This window comes from Marmota monax, unplaced genomic scaffold (assembly GCF_021218885.2).
Source record: "Marmota monax isolate L192 unplaced genomic scaffold, Marmota_monax_Labrador192_F-V1.1 WCK01_AAM20220418_F8-fsc00001, whole genome shotgun sequence".
NCBI lineage: Eukaryota > Metazoa > Chordata > Mammalia > Rodentia > Sciuridae > Marmota > Marmota monax.
Window position 1 is genome coordinate 53,376,712 of NW_026693777.1, and position 18,776 is coordinate 53,395,487.

At 35.9% G+C, this 18,776-nt stretch overlaps 1 protein-coding gene across 4 annotated transcripts in view; it reads right to left on the bottom strand.

Annotated features, from left to right (window-relative positions):
• Positions 1 to 18,776, bottom strand: part of Myo5a (myosin VA) — a 205,107-nt gene that overhangs the window by 81,803 nt on the left and 104,528 nt on the right. For all 4 annotated transcript variants that reach the window (XM_046461281.2, XM_046461280.2, XM_046461279.2 and 1 more), the window contains exons 10-16: positions 14,224 to 14,489; positions 13,382 to 13,463; positions 9,439 to 9,579; positions 5,628 to 5,753; positions 4,650 to 4,733; positions 2,201 to 2,362; positions 1,104 to 1,201 (exon numbers count right to left, since the gene is read on the bottom strand). In XM_046461281.2, coding sequence (XP_046317237.1) covers positions 1,104 to 1,201; positions 2,201 to 2,362; positions 4,650 to 4,733; positions 5,628 to 5,753; positions 9,439 to 9,579; positions 13,382 to 13,463; positions 14,224 to 14,489 — 959 coding nt within the window. The remainder of the gene's footprint in view (positions 1 to 1,103; positions 1,202 to 2,200; positions 2,363 to 4,649; positions 4,734 to 5,627; positions 5,754 to 9,438; positions 9,580 to 13,381; positions 13,464 to 14,223; positions 14,490 to 18,776) is intronic.

Below are 18,776 nucleotides of genomic sequence, written 5' to 3' on the forward strand. Positions count from 1 at the left end.
TGTGTTAGCATCCACATATCAGAAAGAACACCTGACCTTTGGTTTTTGGAGACTGGCTTATTTCACTTAGCATGATACTCTCCAGATCCACCCATTTACTCGCAAATGTCATAAAGTCATTCTTTTTTATGTCTAAGTAACATTCCACCCTGTATATATACCACAATTTCTTTATCTATTCATCTGTTGATGGGCACCTAGGTTGGTTCCATATCTAAGCTATTGTGAACTGAGCTTCTATCAACATTGATGTGGCTGCATCACTATAGTATGCCAATTTTAAGTCCTTTGGGTATATGCTGAGGAGTGGGTCAAATGGTAGGTCCATTCCAGGTTTTATGAGGAATCTCCATACTGCTTTCCAGAATGGTTGCACCAATTTGAAGTCTCACCAGCAATGTATCAATGTATCCTTTTCCCCATATCCTCACCAACATTTATTGTTACTTATATTCTTGATAATTGCCATTCTGACTGGAGTGATGTATAATCTTGGTGTAGTTTTAATTTACATTTCTCTAATTGCTAGAGATGTTGAACATTTTTTTCATATATTTGTTAACCATTTGTTTTTCTTCTTTTGAGAAATATTTTAGTTCCTCTGCCCATTTATTGATTGGGTTGTTGTTGTTATTATTATTATTATTATTATTATTTTGGTGTTAAGCTTTTTGAGTTCTTTGTCATATATGCCATTTGAAGCAGGACAAGATGTTGGTAAAAGCAGACAATCTCTGGTGGTTTCATCAGGTAAAAAGTAGCAGGTACATCTTTGCCAAAGCATCTTATCCCCCAGCTAGCTCTGGTTTTAACTAGTACCCAAATTAACAAAACACCTAGAAAGATTTTGAACTGAGGTAAATTTAAAAAATAACATCAAACCAGAAATGTTTGGTTCACCTCAACTTTTAAGCCTTAACAGATGACCAACTGCTAATTTATTCTCACATTGTGAAAAGGGAACAAAAACTGAAAAAATTCTATTAAGTAGTATTTTACCTCTACAAGACGTGAAGATTTACCCCGGTTTTTTTCCTTATGAAAGCTTGGCAATCCTCATGCAGCAGGGATACTTTATTATTCAGTAGTTGAGAAATACTTACGTGAATGGAAACTTGAAGTCATTAGGCTTAATACAGCGCACATAGTGAGGAGTAGTGGCATTGAGAGTCTCCATAAGCAAGTGAAGGGAATTTCGGAACTGCATGAAAAAGGGCAGAAAGGGGGATCAAAGTTTTCTTAAAAGTCAAAGATGATGTAAAACAATTAAAATTCTCTTCCTATGACACTAATGAATATGACTTTGTCACCTATGAATTTGATGCATCCTGAAAAAGGGAGCTGATACTAAAACAGGAATGTTAAGACTTTTAGTTAAATTCTGCCCAAATTCTACTAATATATGCTTACTCTGCTAAATATATATCTTCCCTACCCTCATATCTTTCTCCCATTCCCCTTATAAATAGGCTTCTACAGCTTTGTGATATGAGTTCATTCGTACGTGACCCACAATATAACTTTGCTTTAAGAATATGAAGGTCATTTAATTATGTCAAATAGAAATTTTGCTTAAGATACTGAAAAAAGCAACAGACATCTTAAAAGAGTATAAGGAATGAGTGGAGAATGGGAAGGATGGCCAGAAAGGAGTTACCATTAGGGACATGAAATCAGGACTAGAGGCTGTGGACTCATGTCAAGTCCTGCTCTGATCTACACTGGAACAGGGTCTCACACAGGAAAACACAGTATGTTTTTTAGTGCTTAACCTCCCTTCCAAAGCCTTTACCCTACATTTAGGCACTAAGCAAGCATATAATATTTCCCACTCCCTACAGGGCATAAGACATCAAAGGAAGGAGAAGGCACTTTCTTGTACTGAAGGAGATAACTGTTGCTCTGTATAAATACAGAGACAAAGCAACCAGAGAATGAAGTAAAGAAAGCAGTGGTCTGAGAGAGATGATATGCACTAAAAGAATCAAGACATAGAGAAAATTGTTTTGGGGAAGGCAGACACAGAGGCGTGGATCTAGAGTTGGCAGAGAGAAGTATGAGTGAGCAGTGTTATTTTTTCTCACAGTGGAAGCTCCAGACTCTTCTCACCTGAGAATCCCACCTGGAAGCTAAAGAAAGAAGACCTGAGGCTTCAGGTGAGCAAAGGAGGAGTGTGGCAGCAGCAGCTCCCTGAACTCACCTGATGCCCCACTGTTTTCTTGTGCTCTTTGGCTGTCTGGCCTGGTCTGCCCTTGGTGGCCTTTGCAGGAATGCGGGTGAGGGGTGTACGCCCTGAAGAGGTAGCTGAGGTTGGACTAATGGCCTTTTCATCATCTTGAAATAGTTCTGGTAGCATCTTAAACTGGGTCAGAAACAGTAAAAAGCAATTACACTCTGAACCTACACTCAAAAGTAAGCCTTCATAGACAAAACATTATTAATATTTTCAACAAGTAGAGAATCTCTTGCTTTAGATAACTCCTGTCAGAATCACATTCCAGAAATAATCAACATTTGAGTTAGGAACTGAAAATATGAGAGAAAGGTAAAATAAATGCTATAAAAATACAGGTAGAGGCTGGGCACAGTGGTGCACCTATAATCCTAGCTACTTGGGAAACAAAAGTAAGAGGATTACAAATCTGAGGCCAGCCTGAGAAACTCAGTGAGACCTGTCTCAAAATTAAAAAAAAAAAAAATGGGTTGGGGGTGTAGCTAAGGAATAGAGTGCCTCAGGGTTTGACCCCCAGTACTAAAACATGTCATCTATTTCTAAACCCTACTAAATTCCTATCACCTGCTCTGACTTAACCTCTTGTGTGCTTTCATTTCCAAATTTCTACATGACATGTCTACCTGGCTATCTAATTGCTATCTCAAGTAAAGCATAGCTAAAACAGACACGGACTTCACACTGTGTTACCACAAAAAAATTATATTCAAAACACAACACAAATATTAATCATTTGGTATTTCCAAGAGAACATTATGTTATATTTGCTTCCTATCCAGTGCAGAGAAATTATGAAGTTTATACCTGCAGCTTGGGTTTCTGAAAAGAATGGGAGCAAGAAGGTCATCAAACTATGTTAGGTAAATCATACACTGTCCTCACTTCAACTGCAGCAATGCTGCACAGACTGGCAGTCACTTCAAATGACTCACTAGAACACAGAGATAATTTCTGATGGTTAAGAAAATTAAATTAAGTCAAAATAAAGACAACTGATTATGGGTGCCTCAAGAATGAGAACCTGTATTTTGTTTAAGCTAAATTACTTTGGCCAAATATTAACAATAGAATTTCATGGTTTATAGCAATGTTCATAAATCAAAATGACAAAGATCTTCACCTGTTTAATACTTAAAGATTGGCACTATGAAAATTTCCTTACACATTGATCCTGTAAGCTATAAAGCATTAATTAAAGAAAAAAATTATCTTTTTCTATAGACACTTTGACTCATTATTTTCTGGGGGTTAAAACTGGAATTTGGTCTTCATGTGATCTTTATATTATCAAAATAACGGAAAGCAAACATTTTAGTTTCAAAAACAAGATTTAGAATGTTCATACGCAATTCCATTGAAGTTAAAATGCTTTTTAGAATAAATTAGAAAAACAAAGTGTAACAGTCATTTAGACAAATTCACATGAAGATTTTTACTTTTTAAAATGAATATTGGCCCAAATAAGTAGTTGGCTGCCTGGTTTGTACCCTGTAGGATGAAAGTGAGAGGTCCTCTCATCCTTTCCAGATTAAGTTGAAGGGTGCAGTTGGGATCAACCTAATGAGGTATTGTAGACCTCATTGTTTTCGCCATCTGGAATATTCTTTTCCCACTGGAAGGCAGTGTTTCTAGTGTCTGTCCTTAAGAAAAATAACTTCAAAGTTATACCTGGAATTAGATTCAACAATGATTCTGAGCTCAATCTCCATCAGCATGAAGTACATGAGGCCACAATTCTGGCACATCCCTTCAAAATGACATAGCAAAAAAACCTGTTTTCTCTCATAGTCTCTCACAAAGGCACACAAGAGAGAAGACCATGGTGGAGGCAATAATTTCACTTAAAACTGAAAGACCACAATGCATAGTGGTTAAGAGCAGACCCTGAGCAAGACAGCTTGCGTTTTAATGTGGCTTAAAAACTCACTAGCCATGAAGTCCCTGTGCCTCAGATACCTCATCTGTAAGATAAGAGTAATGATAATACCCCTCATTATAAAGATTAGATGTGTTAATATTTGCAAGGCTTTTAGAACAGAACCTGATACACAGTAAGTGTTATATACTGGTGAATTAAAAACTGTAAGTAAAACAGATTTTGTTGGAAAAATCATTTTTATTGTTAAAATGCTAATGCTTAAAGCTGGGCATGGTGATGCACACCTGTAATCCCAGCGACTGAGGAGCCTGAGGCAGGAAGATCACAAGTTTAAGGCCAGCCTGGGCAACTTAGCAAAATCCTCTCTGAAAACAAAAATAAAAAGGGCTGGAGATACAGATATAGCTCAGTGGTAGAGTGCCCTTGGATTCAATCTCAACCCCAGTACTGCAAAACAAACAAAAAAACAACAAAAACTAGTGCATAATTAACATTTTATTGAATATATACTGATTAGAAAAACCTGTCTATGGTTACCTTGCTTGACTTAAGAACTTTAATTTGTTCCTCAAAAACAGTGTCTTTATTCTTTTCAAGAAAGCCTTCACACTGGTATTCCACCTGAAAACACATGGAAAAATCTCCTTAACTGATAGCACTTTTGAATAGATATTATATCATCAACAACAAAAATATGTATTAGCTCAGGTTACATGACAAGCTCTCATCAGTTTTTTGCTAAAATATTGGTACCATTCCATAACTGTTTTTCTAGGGAATAGTGGTAGTGCTTGCTGATTAATTGTGGTCTAAATAATCCTCTCAATTTATGGGTAAGCAGACTCATAAGAAGTTGATCCTCTTCCCCCACGCTGGCCAAAGAAAGTTCATCCCAGGCTGACCCATTATATCGCCTTCCAAGCTAGTCCACTATTCAGTGGAATGTTTTCTTTTGGGAAAGAAGAGATTAAAGTGGGAGATAGGATCAAAAGGAACACATGGCTGTTGGATTGGAAAGAGGTGAAAAAAATTAATGATGGATAGAGGAAGAAGCTGGGGGAAATACTGTTGATTTGGTAAAGTGGGATTCCTTGAGAATAGAAGATTTCTCTTTCAAAACCCCAGCAACCTGAACAGTCTGTCACTAGAGGAGCTTTACATCCTGTACTACAAAACCCTTAGGTGAACTTATGTTCATTTTAAGGTTTCCAGTCAGGACTAAGGTAAACTCAGAAAGTCCTCAACCCCTGAGGGAGATTCCCAGGAAGCTGGTTTTCAGAGTTTCCTGGAATTCCAACTTCTTGAAAGAAGACTAGACCCCTATTTATTTCATATATAATTCAATTTAAGTTAAAGGAAGAGAAAACCAACAAGCCAATACTGAAGACTGCTTTTTCTGTAAGCCCTCAAAAAATGCAAGCATCAGCAAAGAAAAAAAAACAATATTTCTTGATTATTATTTTTTTCCTTCACTTACGTATTCAAAAATAAAAAAAATATACAAAGCTTCCTTACTTTGTCAGCAAAATGTTGGATGATGAAAGCTTTGTTTGACAGGCGAGGCTTTTCAAAGAGCGCACATTTGTTCAAATGTGTGTTGTACAATTTTTGGGCCCAAGTGTCATCTGTACCTTTAGGCATCTACATTGAGGGAGAAAAAGAAAGAAAGAAAAGAAACTGAATATTGAGACTCTTCTGTTGCATCAACTGCGAAAAGGTCACTTTTTGGCTTTACCTATATTCTATATTCAGTTTAGGAATTCATTTCTTCTACATTTCTCTCCAATAGGCCCCAAAACCAATTACTAATGAAGAGCTAGACCAAGCGCTTTCCACAGGTAACCCAGCCATCTTTGGGTGACAATCTGCCCATACTAGAAATCATCAAATAAATATTTGATCTGTTTTTAAAACAAAGGTCTTATAAGATTAATATCACGGATATAGTAATATGTATTTTTAAATTTTAAATTTGTGTTAAATAAAGGTAACATTTACATACAGAAAGATATGAAATGGAGGGTCTCCCCTTGTTGTTTTCTCAACTTTATTATCTCTTTTAAGACATGTACATGAATGGGCTCATTCTACGTACTCCTTGCCTTTTTTTCTTCTTAATAATTCTTTTATTTATGGCCACTAGGTTGTTATTGTTTTTTGTTATTATAATAACTGCCACAGTTTTCTTCTTATATGTATATACCTTGGATACTTTCACAAGTATATTCATAGATTGAAATCTAAGCAGTAAAAAGATACATGTATTTATGATTCTGAGAATTGTTGTCAAATTTCATCTTAAGTATGTTGTATTAATTCTTATCCTTATTGTACAGATACAGTATTCATTTAGCAATATCAAATGAAAGGTATCAGGTCTAACTTACCCATGTAATGGGTAAAAAGCAGGTTACCATCTTTGCTTTTCTTTGCATTTTATTTTAATTTCAAGTGAGGCTGAGCACTTTTTTATTACATACCTTCTTAATGTTGTAGGAAATCTGGAGGCTTACATGGATCAACCTATGATAAGGTGTAACTTATTGCATATAAACTAAAGAAAGATTAAGTGAAAGTATAGGTTATTTGCCTAAGATGACTCAGATAGTAGTAAAGCTGGGGATCCACTATTTTTTCTAACATGGTGCATCATCAGATATTAAGACTAAACTCCTTATATCAAAGAAGACATTTGGCATTTGTTTTTTAGGGATTTGCTAGCTTCACTTAGTATAATCTGCTCTAATGCCATCCATTTCCCTGCAAATTCTATGATTTTGTCATTTTTTAATGCAGAGTAATACTCCATTGTGTATAAATGCCACATTATTTTATCCATTCGTCTATTGAAGGGCATCTAGGTTGGTTCCACAGTCTTGCTATTGTGAATTGTGCTGCTATGAACATCGATGTAGCAGTGTCCCTGTAGCATGCTCTTTTTAGGTCTTTAGGGAATAGACCAAGAAGGGGAATAGCTGGGTCAAATGGTGGTTCCATTCCCAGCTTTCCAAGAAATCTCCATACTGCTTTCCAAATTGGCTGTACCAATTTGCAGTCCCACCAGCAATGTACAAGTGTATCCTTTTCCCCATATCCTCGCCAACACTTGTTGTTGTTTGACTTCATAATGGCTGCCAATCTTACTGGAGTGAGATGGTATCTTAGGGTGGTTTTGATTTGCATTTCTCTGACTGCTAGAGATGGTGAGCATTTTTTCATGTACTTGTTGATTGATTGCATGTCCTCCTCTGAGAAGTGTCTGTTCAGGTCCTTGGCCCATTTGTTGATTGGGTTATTTGTTATCTTATTGTCTAATTTTTTTGAGTTCTTTGTATACTCTGGATATTAGGGCTCTATCTGAAGTGTGAGGAGTAAAGATTTGTTCCCAGGGTGTAGGTTCCCTATTTACCTCTCTTATTGTTTCTTTTGCTGAGAAAAAACTTTTTAGTTTGAGTAAGTCCCATTTGTTGATTCTAGTTATTAACTCTTGTGCTATGGGTGTCCTATTGAGGAATTTGGAGCCCGACCCCACAGTATGTAGATCGTAGCCAACTTTTTCTTCTATCAGACGCCGTGTCTCTGATTTGATATCAAGCTCCTTGAATGACTTCTTTGATATAAGGAGAGTAACTAAGAACAGAGTAGGGACGAAGAGCATGAGAAGAAGATTAACATTAAACAGGGATGAGAGGTGAGAGGGAAAGGGAGAGAGAAGGGAAATTGCATGGAAATGGAAGGAGACCCTCAGGGTTATACAAAATTACATACAAGAGGAAGTGAGGGGAAAGGGGAAAATAATACAAGGGGGAGAAATGAATGACAGTAGAGGGGGTAGAGAGAGAAGAGGGGAGGGGAGGGGAGGGGAGGGGGGATAGTAGAGGATAGGAAAGGCAGCAGAATACAACAGACACTAGTATGGCAATATGTAAATCAATGGATGTATAACTGATGTGATTCTGCAATTTGTATACGGGGTAAAAATGGGAGTTCATAACCCACTTGAATCAAAATGTGAAATATGATATATCAAGAACTATGTAATGTTTTGAACAACCAACAATAAAAATTAAAAAAAAAAAAAAAGACTAAACTCCATCTTATCACCTATGTCCATAATAAAGAATGACTAGTCAATTTTTAACTTATGGCTATTTAGAGCTAAGCTATGAAACCAACCTAGGTGCCCTTCAACAAATGGACGGATAAAGAAAATGTGGTATACATACACAATGAAATATTACTCAGGTATAAAAAGGAATGACTTTATGACTTTTGCCAGTATATGGATGAATCTGGAGACGATCATGCTAAGTGAAGTAAGCCAGTTCCCAAAACCCAAGATCAAATGTTCTCTTTGATATTCAGATGCTAACACACAACCAGGGCTGGGGAGAGAAGAATAAAACTTCAGTGTATTAGAGAAAGGGGAATGAGGAAAGGGAGGGAAGAAGGGAATAGGAAAGACAGTAGAATGAATCAGACATAACTTTCCTATAACCACAAGAATGGGATCCTAATTAGAATAATTTTTACTCCATGTATGTATAGTTTGTCAAAATATACACTCTACTATCATGAATATCTACAAAGAACAAAAAAGACTAAAATCACAAATAGATTATCCTTTACTTTAACATATTTCATTTTTAATGTATTTTATTGAATTCCAACTAAAAGACAACTTATCATAGTTGCCTTAAACAACAAATGTCATCATCAAGAGTGTGGTCTCAAGCTGTAGGTATTACCAGTGACAATTGTTTCCCTAAATAATAACTCCACCTAGATCACTGCTCATATTCTCATCCTTCTGGATATTATATAAATGACTTGACATTTCCCAGCTGGTTTCCTAATGATAAGGAGAGCTTACCTCCTACATTTGAGAAAATTCCTTTAACATACTTGGATTAAGCCTTATATATAGCAATTCCTTAATAAAAGATAAATAATAGTGATGATGACAAAAAAATTATGGCTACTTAGAACTATTATTCAAAATATATTTTGTGCAATTTCTTGTATTTATTTAAATACATTCTGTCTCCAACAGAGTTCTAAATATAAGAAAATTGATTTAAAAAAGCAACAAAAATTGGTAGCAATACTATCTACCAATTTTCTACATAACCTATAATCAGCTGAAAATAAAAGTTTCATTTATAACTAGAATCCTTGGGGTCTAGTGTCCCTTTAGAATGAAGACTCTCACTTGTTGCCACAATGGCATTTCATGTTACTAATAAATGTCTGCTTGAACCTACTTGCCTCCTGATCTTGATGCATCTATTTGACAGTCTAAATTCCCCCCAAAAATCATACTCGCCTTGCATTCCTCATCCAGCAAATCTAGAACGCCCAGTTTAGATTCTATAAGATTAATACAAGGCTGATTATCATAAAAATCTATGAGTGTCCATGGAATTTGTTCTTTCATGTATTCCTCTTGTTCCAATTTGAAAACGTGCTGAAATGAAAAAGAAAAATGCAGTCATTTTTGGATTGTTATCATAAAGAATGTAGTAAAAAAAAAACAACAATGTTTCTATAAAATACTAAGAGGATACCAAGAAAACTGGAGATAGTTTGTGGCTACTAGCAACAGTAATCTCATGGGAGAAGCACCATTTATACACAGAGAAAGTAAATTAAAACCACAGAAAGCAAAACCTCAGCTATATCAGATCCTTAGTGAAGAAGCAGATCTAGGCATGTAAATGTTTTAAGTAGCTGATAAATGTAAGCAGTCTTTGTGATTTTTTATTATGTATATTTCTAAAACTGCACTTTCTACTTTTGGCTCCTTAAGCAATTATATAGGGCTGCTAACGACACAGGACACAGGAATCTCTAAGCTGGCATTGAACAACTATGCAGAGTGAATGCCCTCTAGACTACTGAACAGTACGGGGCAATGCTTTGAGCACAACAAAATAATTTCTTAAGGGATTGTGGTGCTGAAGTACAACATGCCTCAAAATTAGATTAACGTATGGTTTTTTTTGTGTGTGTGTGTGTCTGCCTTGATTATTCTCCTCTTTCAGGGAATAAGTGGCTCACTTTTCTAAATTCTTTATCCAATACTGCAAGCAGCTACACAAGTACTACCAATCCATTGCTATTTCTGCTAAAAATCTTCAGCGACAACCCACACCATTGCTTCTGATCTCTGTTCATTCGTTTAATCAAAAATATATATTGACTACATACTATGTGTCAGTCACAGCATATAGTCAACAACACAGACAACAACAGGAGACTGGTGGTAGATGAACACAGAAATCAAATAATCACAAGGAATAATATTAAAAAGGAAAATAATATAAACTATGAGGGCAAGAATCCTCATCTAGTTTGGTTACAGGATGATCAGGGTAGGTTTCCCTAAAGAAAGGCTTGTGCTCTGAGCTTTGAAGGTGCAGAGGAGCAGAGCTGCCCTAGATGGGAAGGGCAATCTGCCACAGTTTGTGCCAGGATGTGCTCTAACCGTGCAGCTGATACACAACTTTCTGTTTCTATGGATGCTAATGACCATTATCTGTTCTTCCAAGTTTCTGCTGTTATTTACTTGTCTCTTTTATCTTCTTTGGTTCTCTCACACATCTTGCTATTTTTCTAGGAAGATTATCTTTTTGTGGCTATGACCACATAACACATATTTTCTAAGATACCAAGTCCTACGAAACAGGTGACACAGAGATTTCTAATATATAGTTCCATGCATCTGGAACTTTCCCATTTTATTTTACTTTTATTGGAATGTCCTTTGCACTTTAAGCAGCTATAAGAAGCCTTAGTTAAAACAAAACATAAAAAGGTCATCCATAGAGTATTTGTCATGCTAATTAGCAATTTTATTCTGTTCTTTTGATTAATCAGAAAATAAATAAGGCATCATATATTAGCAGTGTCCTGATAGCACTAATATCTTCCAAAACAATGAACTTTTTACGTTTTTCATTAGTTTATATGTAGTCTTCATGCTGACATCAGAAGCACTGCTCTAAGCTTTAAATAGAGATTATTTCTCATACAAATCTTTATATCTATTCTAGAAAACTCCATAAAGCCGAGGGGCTCAAATATTTGGGGTGCTCAATTATCAAGGAATGTGGGCATGAGGTTCAATACGTCAAGAGATCCTTGTCAATATAGGAATGCTTCTAAGCACTAAATATGCCCACAACATTTCTTTCTTTCTTTTCTTTTCTTTTTTTTTTTTTTAATTAGGGACTAAACCACTAAGCCACATCCCCAGTCCTTTTTAGTATTTTATTTAGAGAGAGGGTCTTACTGAGTTGCTTAGGCCTCACTAAATTGCTGAGGCTGGCTTTGAACTTGAGATCCTTCTGCCTCAGCCTCCTAAGCCCCTGGGATTATAGGCCTGTGCCACTGCACCTGGCTCCCACAGTATTTCTTATGCCAACTGCCCACATCCATGGCCTCAGCTCAGGGAGCAGCCTATGCAGCTAAGTCCTTTACTGTGAAACCCCATGTTTCTGGTCACAGCTCACTAAACCAAGTATGGGTACATGAGGGCACTTTATTGCTAGACATCTCAGATGAAAAAAAATGATTGGGGCTAATTGGTTCACTTTCTCAGGTATCTGAATTAGAAAACAAAGAAACAATTAGGCAATTAGCAGTGGGAGCAGAAGCTGAAAGAATCCAAGATGAGTGGGAGGTGAGCAAGTTAAGAAGATGTGAAGAGCATTCCAACCACTGCTATCTCTATAGGAAGTCTGAAGTAAATGGAAAAGAAGAAATGTTGAGGTGGAGATAATATATACAAACTAGAAGAGAGAATAAGCCATCTCATAGTAAGAGGGAGTGGAGCAATTATGCATAGAAAAATTAAAATATAACATAATGGGGAGGTGTGAGGGAAAAGCGAGAGGAATAAGTGGTGAATAGAGACAGAAAGCAGGCAAAAATTTTTAATTCTTTTAGCTATTTATTCTGATGTTTACTTACATATTTCTAAAGAATATACGTATCAGTTGCTTTCTGATTTATCAATTTGAAACTGTTAACTTTCTGATGAAGCTAAGTTCATATACATCACCCTCTCTGCTGCTCCTTTGTTATCTTCCCAATATTACTATTTTTGGATTCTCTTTTTTTAGTCAATTTTGTAACTTAAAATAATTTGCTTAAACTTTTATTTTTTTTTTATCAACTATGGACCACAGACCACTCATACCACTTTACATCTCTTTTCATAAGATGAAGCAACCTTTCCTATCCTTTAGCTCTCTTTTCTTCTATCAACCAATTCCTATGGGTGGTCCACCCCTTTCTTTTCCTTCTCCCCCCTCCTTTTTTTTTGCTTGATTGTGTATGTGTGTGTGTACTGGTGTGTGTGTGTGTGTGTGTGTGTGTGTACGCGTGCTGGGGATTGAACTCACACATGCTAAATACATACTCTCCCACTGAGCCATATTTCCCAGTACTCAGTGGCTCATTCTTAACATTCTCTTTCATCAATACTAATAACTACCCCTAATTTTGTACTTTGAACTGTGCTTGACATGTGAGGAGCAGTTTATGTATCCCAACTCATTTAACCCATAAAACCATATGTGGGGGGAACTATTTTCATCTCCATCTTACAGATGAGGAAGCTAAGGTCCAGGGAGGTCCCAATGTCTCCTGGATAATAAAGACAGAATGGGATTCCAACCCAAGCAGTTCACCTCTGAGGCCTCTGCCCTTCACAATTATATAATCTGCTGCCCCTCATTTTTAAGTACCTTCAGATCTCCCACCACTGTGGGATATTTGATATTACTTCTTCACAAGAGTCACTCTCAAAATATTCCCATTGCCATTGTCTCAGTGAGAATGGCTTAGACTGTTGAAAAAAGAATACATGAAATTCTCATGTTTAGTTTTGACACCTTGCTAATATAGAAAGTAAGAGTTAAGGCTGTCATAACACCACATACAATTAATTTCAGAAAGACAAAATGAAAGATATCCCTAGGTTCAAAGCTTTATATTTCCTATGTTGGTAATACCACTCCTGCTTCTCTCACTCAATTTATTTGCCCCAAACTCTCATCATTCTCAGACAATGGATGACTTCCAAATATTTTTCTAAATGTAGCATCATTTTTTAATCATTAGTTCTAACTGTTTAGTTGTTCTAAAACTCATATCATACTTAAAATTCAGGACTTCATCTCAGGGGCCAGACTTTAAACAAAGACCAGGAATTAAAGAGATAATTTATAGCAGAATTATTATTCAAAGAAGAACATTCTTACCATGTTGAATTGCTGCTGTAGTTTTTCATTTGCATAATTTATACAAAACTGCTCAAAACTATTTATCTCAAATGTTTCGAATCTGTAATACCAAAAATAAAATAGGAAAGGGAGAAAAGGAATAGTTTTAAAATATTCAAAATGTACTCATTAGGAAGAAAGAAATAGGAAGTACTCTAACACTGTGCAACTTTCTTCACACAGCAATTAAGATAAATGTTTATAAGTCAGAAATATGGAAAATGTGCCCAACAGATGAGTACCTGCTATGAGGCAGAGAATTTTATTTAGAGTTCCCAGCATGAAAAGGTGTTCAAAACTATGAGTTTTTGAGGCTCATTCATCTCCTGAGAGGAACAACAGAATTATAATAAGTCATTGCTCCTATCAATTTATAGACTCAGAGTGTTACACATACATAGAAGGGAACCTTATAAGTTCTTCTGAAAAACTGAACCAGAGAATGAAAAATCAAGTATAAAATAAGCACACTGTATAAAATGGGTTTACACGGTTAAGGAAGGTATCCACAGAAAACAAATTAGCAAGTGAAATTAGATTTTTAAATATTCAGTGATAATTTCTCACATGAGAGTCTGAAAAACAATTTATTCCACCCATTACTTTATTAAATTAGCTCTAGAGCCAAGCTAAGTTTTTGTTGTTGTTTTAGTTAAATTTTAATCACAGCATATCACCATCATAAAGGTACTCCTGACTTGCCATAGGTAGGGTTTTCCTCTCCTCACCAGTATGAGATAAAATTAAATTCCCATTCAGAGTGACTAAATACTCTCCACAAAGAAATGCTCTCTGGCAGACCAATAAGCCAAAATACTCACCCATAAATGTCCAGCACGCCAATAAAAGAGTGCTGCTTAACAGCAGAATGCAGAGCCTGATTGACATGATCTACAATCCAGTTAAAGAGCTTGGCATATATGTGCTTGGCTAAAGCATCACGGGCATTTGTGGCCTGCAGCTTGGAGATGGGCTTGATGTATGTCTCTGTGGCAGTAGCCAGCTTCCGATGGCAAAGCCAATGACACATCTCCTCATAATCCACACCCATGAGATCACAGAAGATGCTGAGAGGTTCATGCTTGGGCTGCCAAAAGAGAATGGGTTACTTCCTATGACCAGACCAATCAAATAAGAATTTCCTGAAAAATATTAACAAAAAAAATCAAGTAAAACTCAGCAATATCTTTGATGTAATAAACATCAAGATCATTCACACCTGATCTGTGATAATAATCACAATCATTATTCAAACTGGCATCTGGGTGACATAATATCTGTTAGGGCTCATTGAAAAAAATTACCTCTTCTTTGATTTTTTATAGAGCTCTCTGTATTTGTCTTAGGGCACACTACATTTATTTAGTCAATCAGAAAATCAGTCATCTAGTCAATAAATATTTACTAAATGGCCACTGTACTCCATTAAACAAAAATAGACATGGTTCATTTCCTCCTAGAACTTATAGTCACTGGGGGAAATAAATGATTGCTCCCTAAATACTACAAAGAAAAAGGACACTACACTGAGTCCACACAAGAGGAGTGTGCTGTATTTAGGGAGACAAGAGACAGTTGCCTTGAAAAATGGAATTGAGATTTGAAGGAATTTGGAAGGTGCTTCTGGGTTAAAGAGTGAAGGAAGAATTTTTTAAGCAGAAGAAACGGCTAAAAAAAAAGAAAAAGGTTCTGGGTAGGAGGGAAACAACTAATATGAAAATTGAAGGTGGGTGAGAGTGTGTAAGATGGGAAGAGAAAGGCAGAGGCTATGCCATGGATAGTCTGTATTCCCAGAGAAATGGGAAGATGCTGAAGGGTTTTAGGCAGAAAATTTGATGCTACTGGAGTAACATTTTAGATGAGAATCACTTTAACAACTTACGTATTCTTGTATCACCTAGAATTTCTTCTGTAGTTTTGAATGAGTAGGTTTTTTGATAAATATTTGCTTAATTTAATCATATTAGTGCCTTATATTTTTCAACATTTTACCCACATATCAATTGAATCTGATAACATTCCTGGGGGATAGGCAGGGTGAACACTGTTGTCTCTAAATGAAAAACAAGAATCATGATCAAGTTGGCTTTATCCCAGAGATGTAAGGATGGTTTAACATACAGAAATCAACAAATATAATTTATCACATAAACAGAACTAAGGACAAAAACTACCTAGTCATCTCAATAGATGCAGAGAAGGCCTTTGACAAAATTCAACACCCATTCATGATAAAAACACTGAAGAAACTAGGGATGGAAGGAACTGCCTAAGTATCGTAAGGGCTATATACAAAAAAAACCCAAAGCCAATCTCATAGTAATTGGGGAACCACTGAAAGCATTTATTTTAAAATCTGGAACAAGACAAGGAAGTCCATTCTTACCACTCCTATTTAATATAATGCTAGAAATTTTAGCCAGAGCAATTAGGCAAGAGAAGAAAGTAAAAGGAATAAAAATAGGAAAGAAAGAAGTCAAATTATCATTGTTGGCAAATGATATGATCTTACACTTAGAGGATCCAAAAAAACTCCAGCAGAAGACTACTAAACCTAATAAACAAATCTGGCAAAATAGCAGGTTACAAAAATCAACATATAAAAATCAATAGCTTTCTTATATATCAACAATGAATAAGCCAAGGAAGAAAAAAGGAAAACAATCCCATTCACAATAGCCTCAACACAACAACAACAACTTAGGAATAAATCTAACAAGGAGGTAAAAGACCTCAATAATGAAAACTGTAGAAAGAAATTAAAGAAGGAGGAAAGACCTCCCATGCTCACAAATAGACAGAATTAACACTGTTAAAATGGCCATACTACTAAAAACAAAATACAGATTCAATGCAATCTCCATAAAAATTACCAGTGACATTTTTCACAGAACTAGAAAAAAAGACTCCTAAAATTCCTTTGGAAGAATAAATGATCCAGAATAGCTAAATCAATTCTAAGCCAGAAAAGCAACACTGGAGGCTTCAAAATACCTAACTCAAATTATACTTCATGATGTAGTACATGCATAACCATGTTTATAGCAGCACAATTCACAATGGCCAAACTATGGAACTAGCCTAGATGTTCAAAAGATGAATGAATAAAGAAAACGTGGTATATATACACAATGGAGTTTTATTCAGCCATAAAGAAAAATGAAATTATGTCATTTGCAGGAAAATGGATGGAACTTGAGATCATTACGTTAAGTGAAATAATCCAAACTTAGAAGGTCAATGGTTGTATATTTTCTCTCATTTGTGGAAGCTACAGAGGAAAAAAGGAAAAGAATGGGTGGGGGTGGGGGATCTCATGAAAATCAAAGGGAGGTCAGTAAAGGACATGGAAAAGGGGAAAGGAAAGGGGAAGTGCTGGGGATTGATATTGGCCAAATTATATTGTTATATTGAAAGCATGTACAAATATGTAACAACAACAAATCCCATCATATGTACAACTATAATGCACCAAAAAAAATGTGGAAAGGAAAATGAGGAAATGAGGTCCAAGAGACAAACAGTTTGTCAATAATCACGTGGCTAATTTATGTCAGAGCTGGCACTAAAACCTGGGTCTTCTGACACCCTCTTCCCTGGGTCGTTCTCATTTAAGTGGTCTTCCTCTTTTCAATACCTTCCTCCCAAGTAACACTTTAGATACAAATCAGCACCTCACTCAACTCCCTTAAATAAAAAGCAGCTTAGAATTAACACACACACACACACACACACAGAATTTTTGAGCCATAAGAAATGACATACTGATACATGCCATAACATGGATGGACTTTGAAAGAATACACATTATATGATTCAGTTTCTAATATGACTAGAATAAGCAAGTCTATACAGGCAGAAAGTAGACTCAATGGTTACGTAGGGCTAGAAAAATAGAGGAACAGAGAAGCATCAGGTAAAGGGTATAGATTCTCTTTTTGAAATAATGAAAATATTTAAATTGACTATGGTGATGGCTAAAAACATCCATAAATACAATAAAAACTTTAATTATACATTTAAAGCCATTTAAATGGGTATAATTCACATTATACTACAACAAAACTGCCTTTGAAGAAAGTTTAATGATATTTCCTTAAAAATCAGAGATTAAATTAGAATCTTCATTTTGTCTTTTAAAAAACTGCCATAAAGGGGCTGGGGTTGTGGATCAGCAGTAGAGCACTTGCCTAGCATATGCGAGGGCCTGGGTTAAATCCTCAACACCACATAAAAATAAATAAAATAAAGGTATTGCGTCCAACTACAACTTAAAAAATAAATTTAAAAAAGCTGCCATAAAGGCTGGGCATGGTAGCACACACCCATAATACCAGTGACTCAGAAGGCTCAGGTAGGAGGGTGGCAAGTTCATGGTCAGTCTTAGCAACTTAGCAAGACCTGTCTCAAAATAAAAAATAAAAGGGGCAGAGGATAGAGCTCAATGATAGAAACTTCCTGGGTTCAATCTGCAGTACCCCAAAATAATAAAAATAAAAATAAAAAAGACCTGTCAGTAGGAGAAGAGCCTGTGTGTATGTATGGGGCAGGGGGAAGTGGTACCATGCACCTCAATTAGGATCCATGGCTTAGGGAAATTATAAATTATACATAAAGGAAATTGTGTAGATCAAATTTCTCATAAACAAAGCTCACTACCATTTAACTCATGGCCCTATGACTAATAAATCATTTATAGTATAGTGTTTCTCTTCAAATCATGAAGTGTTGATTTTATGTTTCATATATCTAATTGTAGTACAAAACTACTACATTTACAAAAGGCAGGGAATAGATTCTTTCTTATAGGAATAGGGAATCTGTTTTTACATGAGGAGCTACTTATCCAAAGAAAAAAGGCAACCAAGAAAGAATGCGGTCCCATTTACAAGGACTTCAACTCCTAGGGGCTAAACACAAGCAAGAGAGACCTTTATAAAACATTGATACTTGAGCTGAGATAAAGGAAAGCAGTGGAAAGAAGGGTGATGCTAAGAGATGCTGCCAGAGCTATATGTTAGCAGTAGGAGCTGCCCAGAAAGAACAGTTATCCTACACCCCAGAGAGAATCTGAGCAAAGGCAGGAGAGAAAGGTAGCTGAGTTAGTAAATTTCTGGGCTGGAGTGTGATAAGTGATGAGAGGTAAACTGAATAGGAAGTCAAAGGTTGATCATAAAAGGGCTTTCAATGTTATGCCAAGTACAGCACATCTCCTTATCTGCAGACTCCTAATGGAAAATAAATACCATATATACTTCTTCCTTAAAATATACAAATATATGATAAAGTTTAATTTATAAATTAGGCACAATAAGAAATTAACAACAACTAATAATAGAACAATTGTAAATAGAACCATTATAACACTATTGTA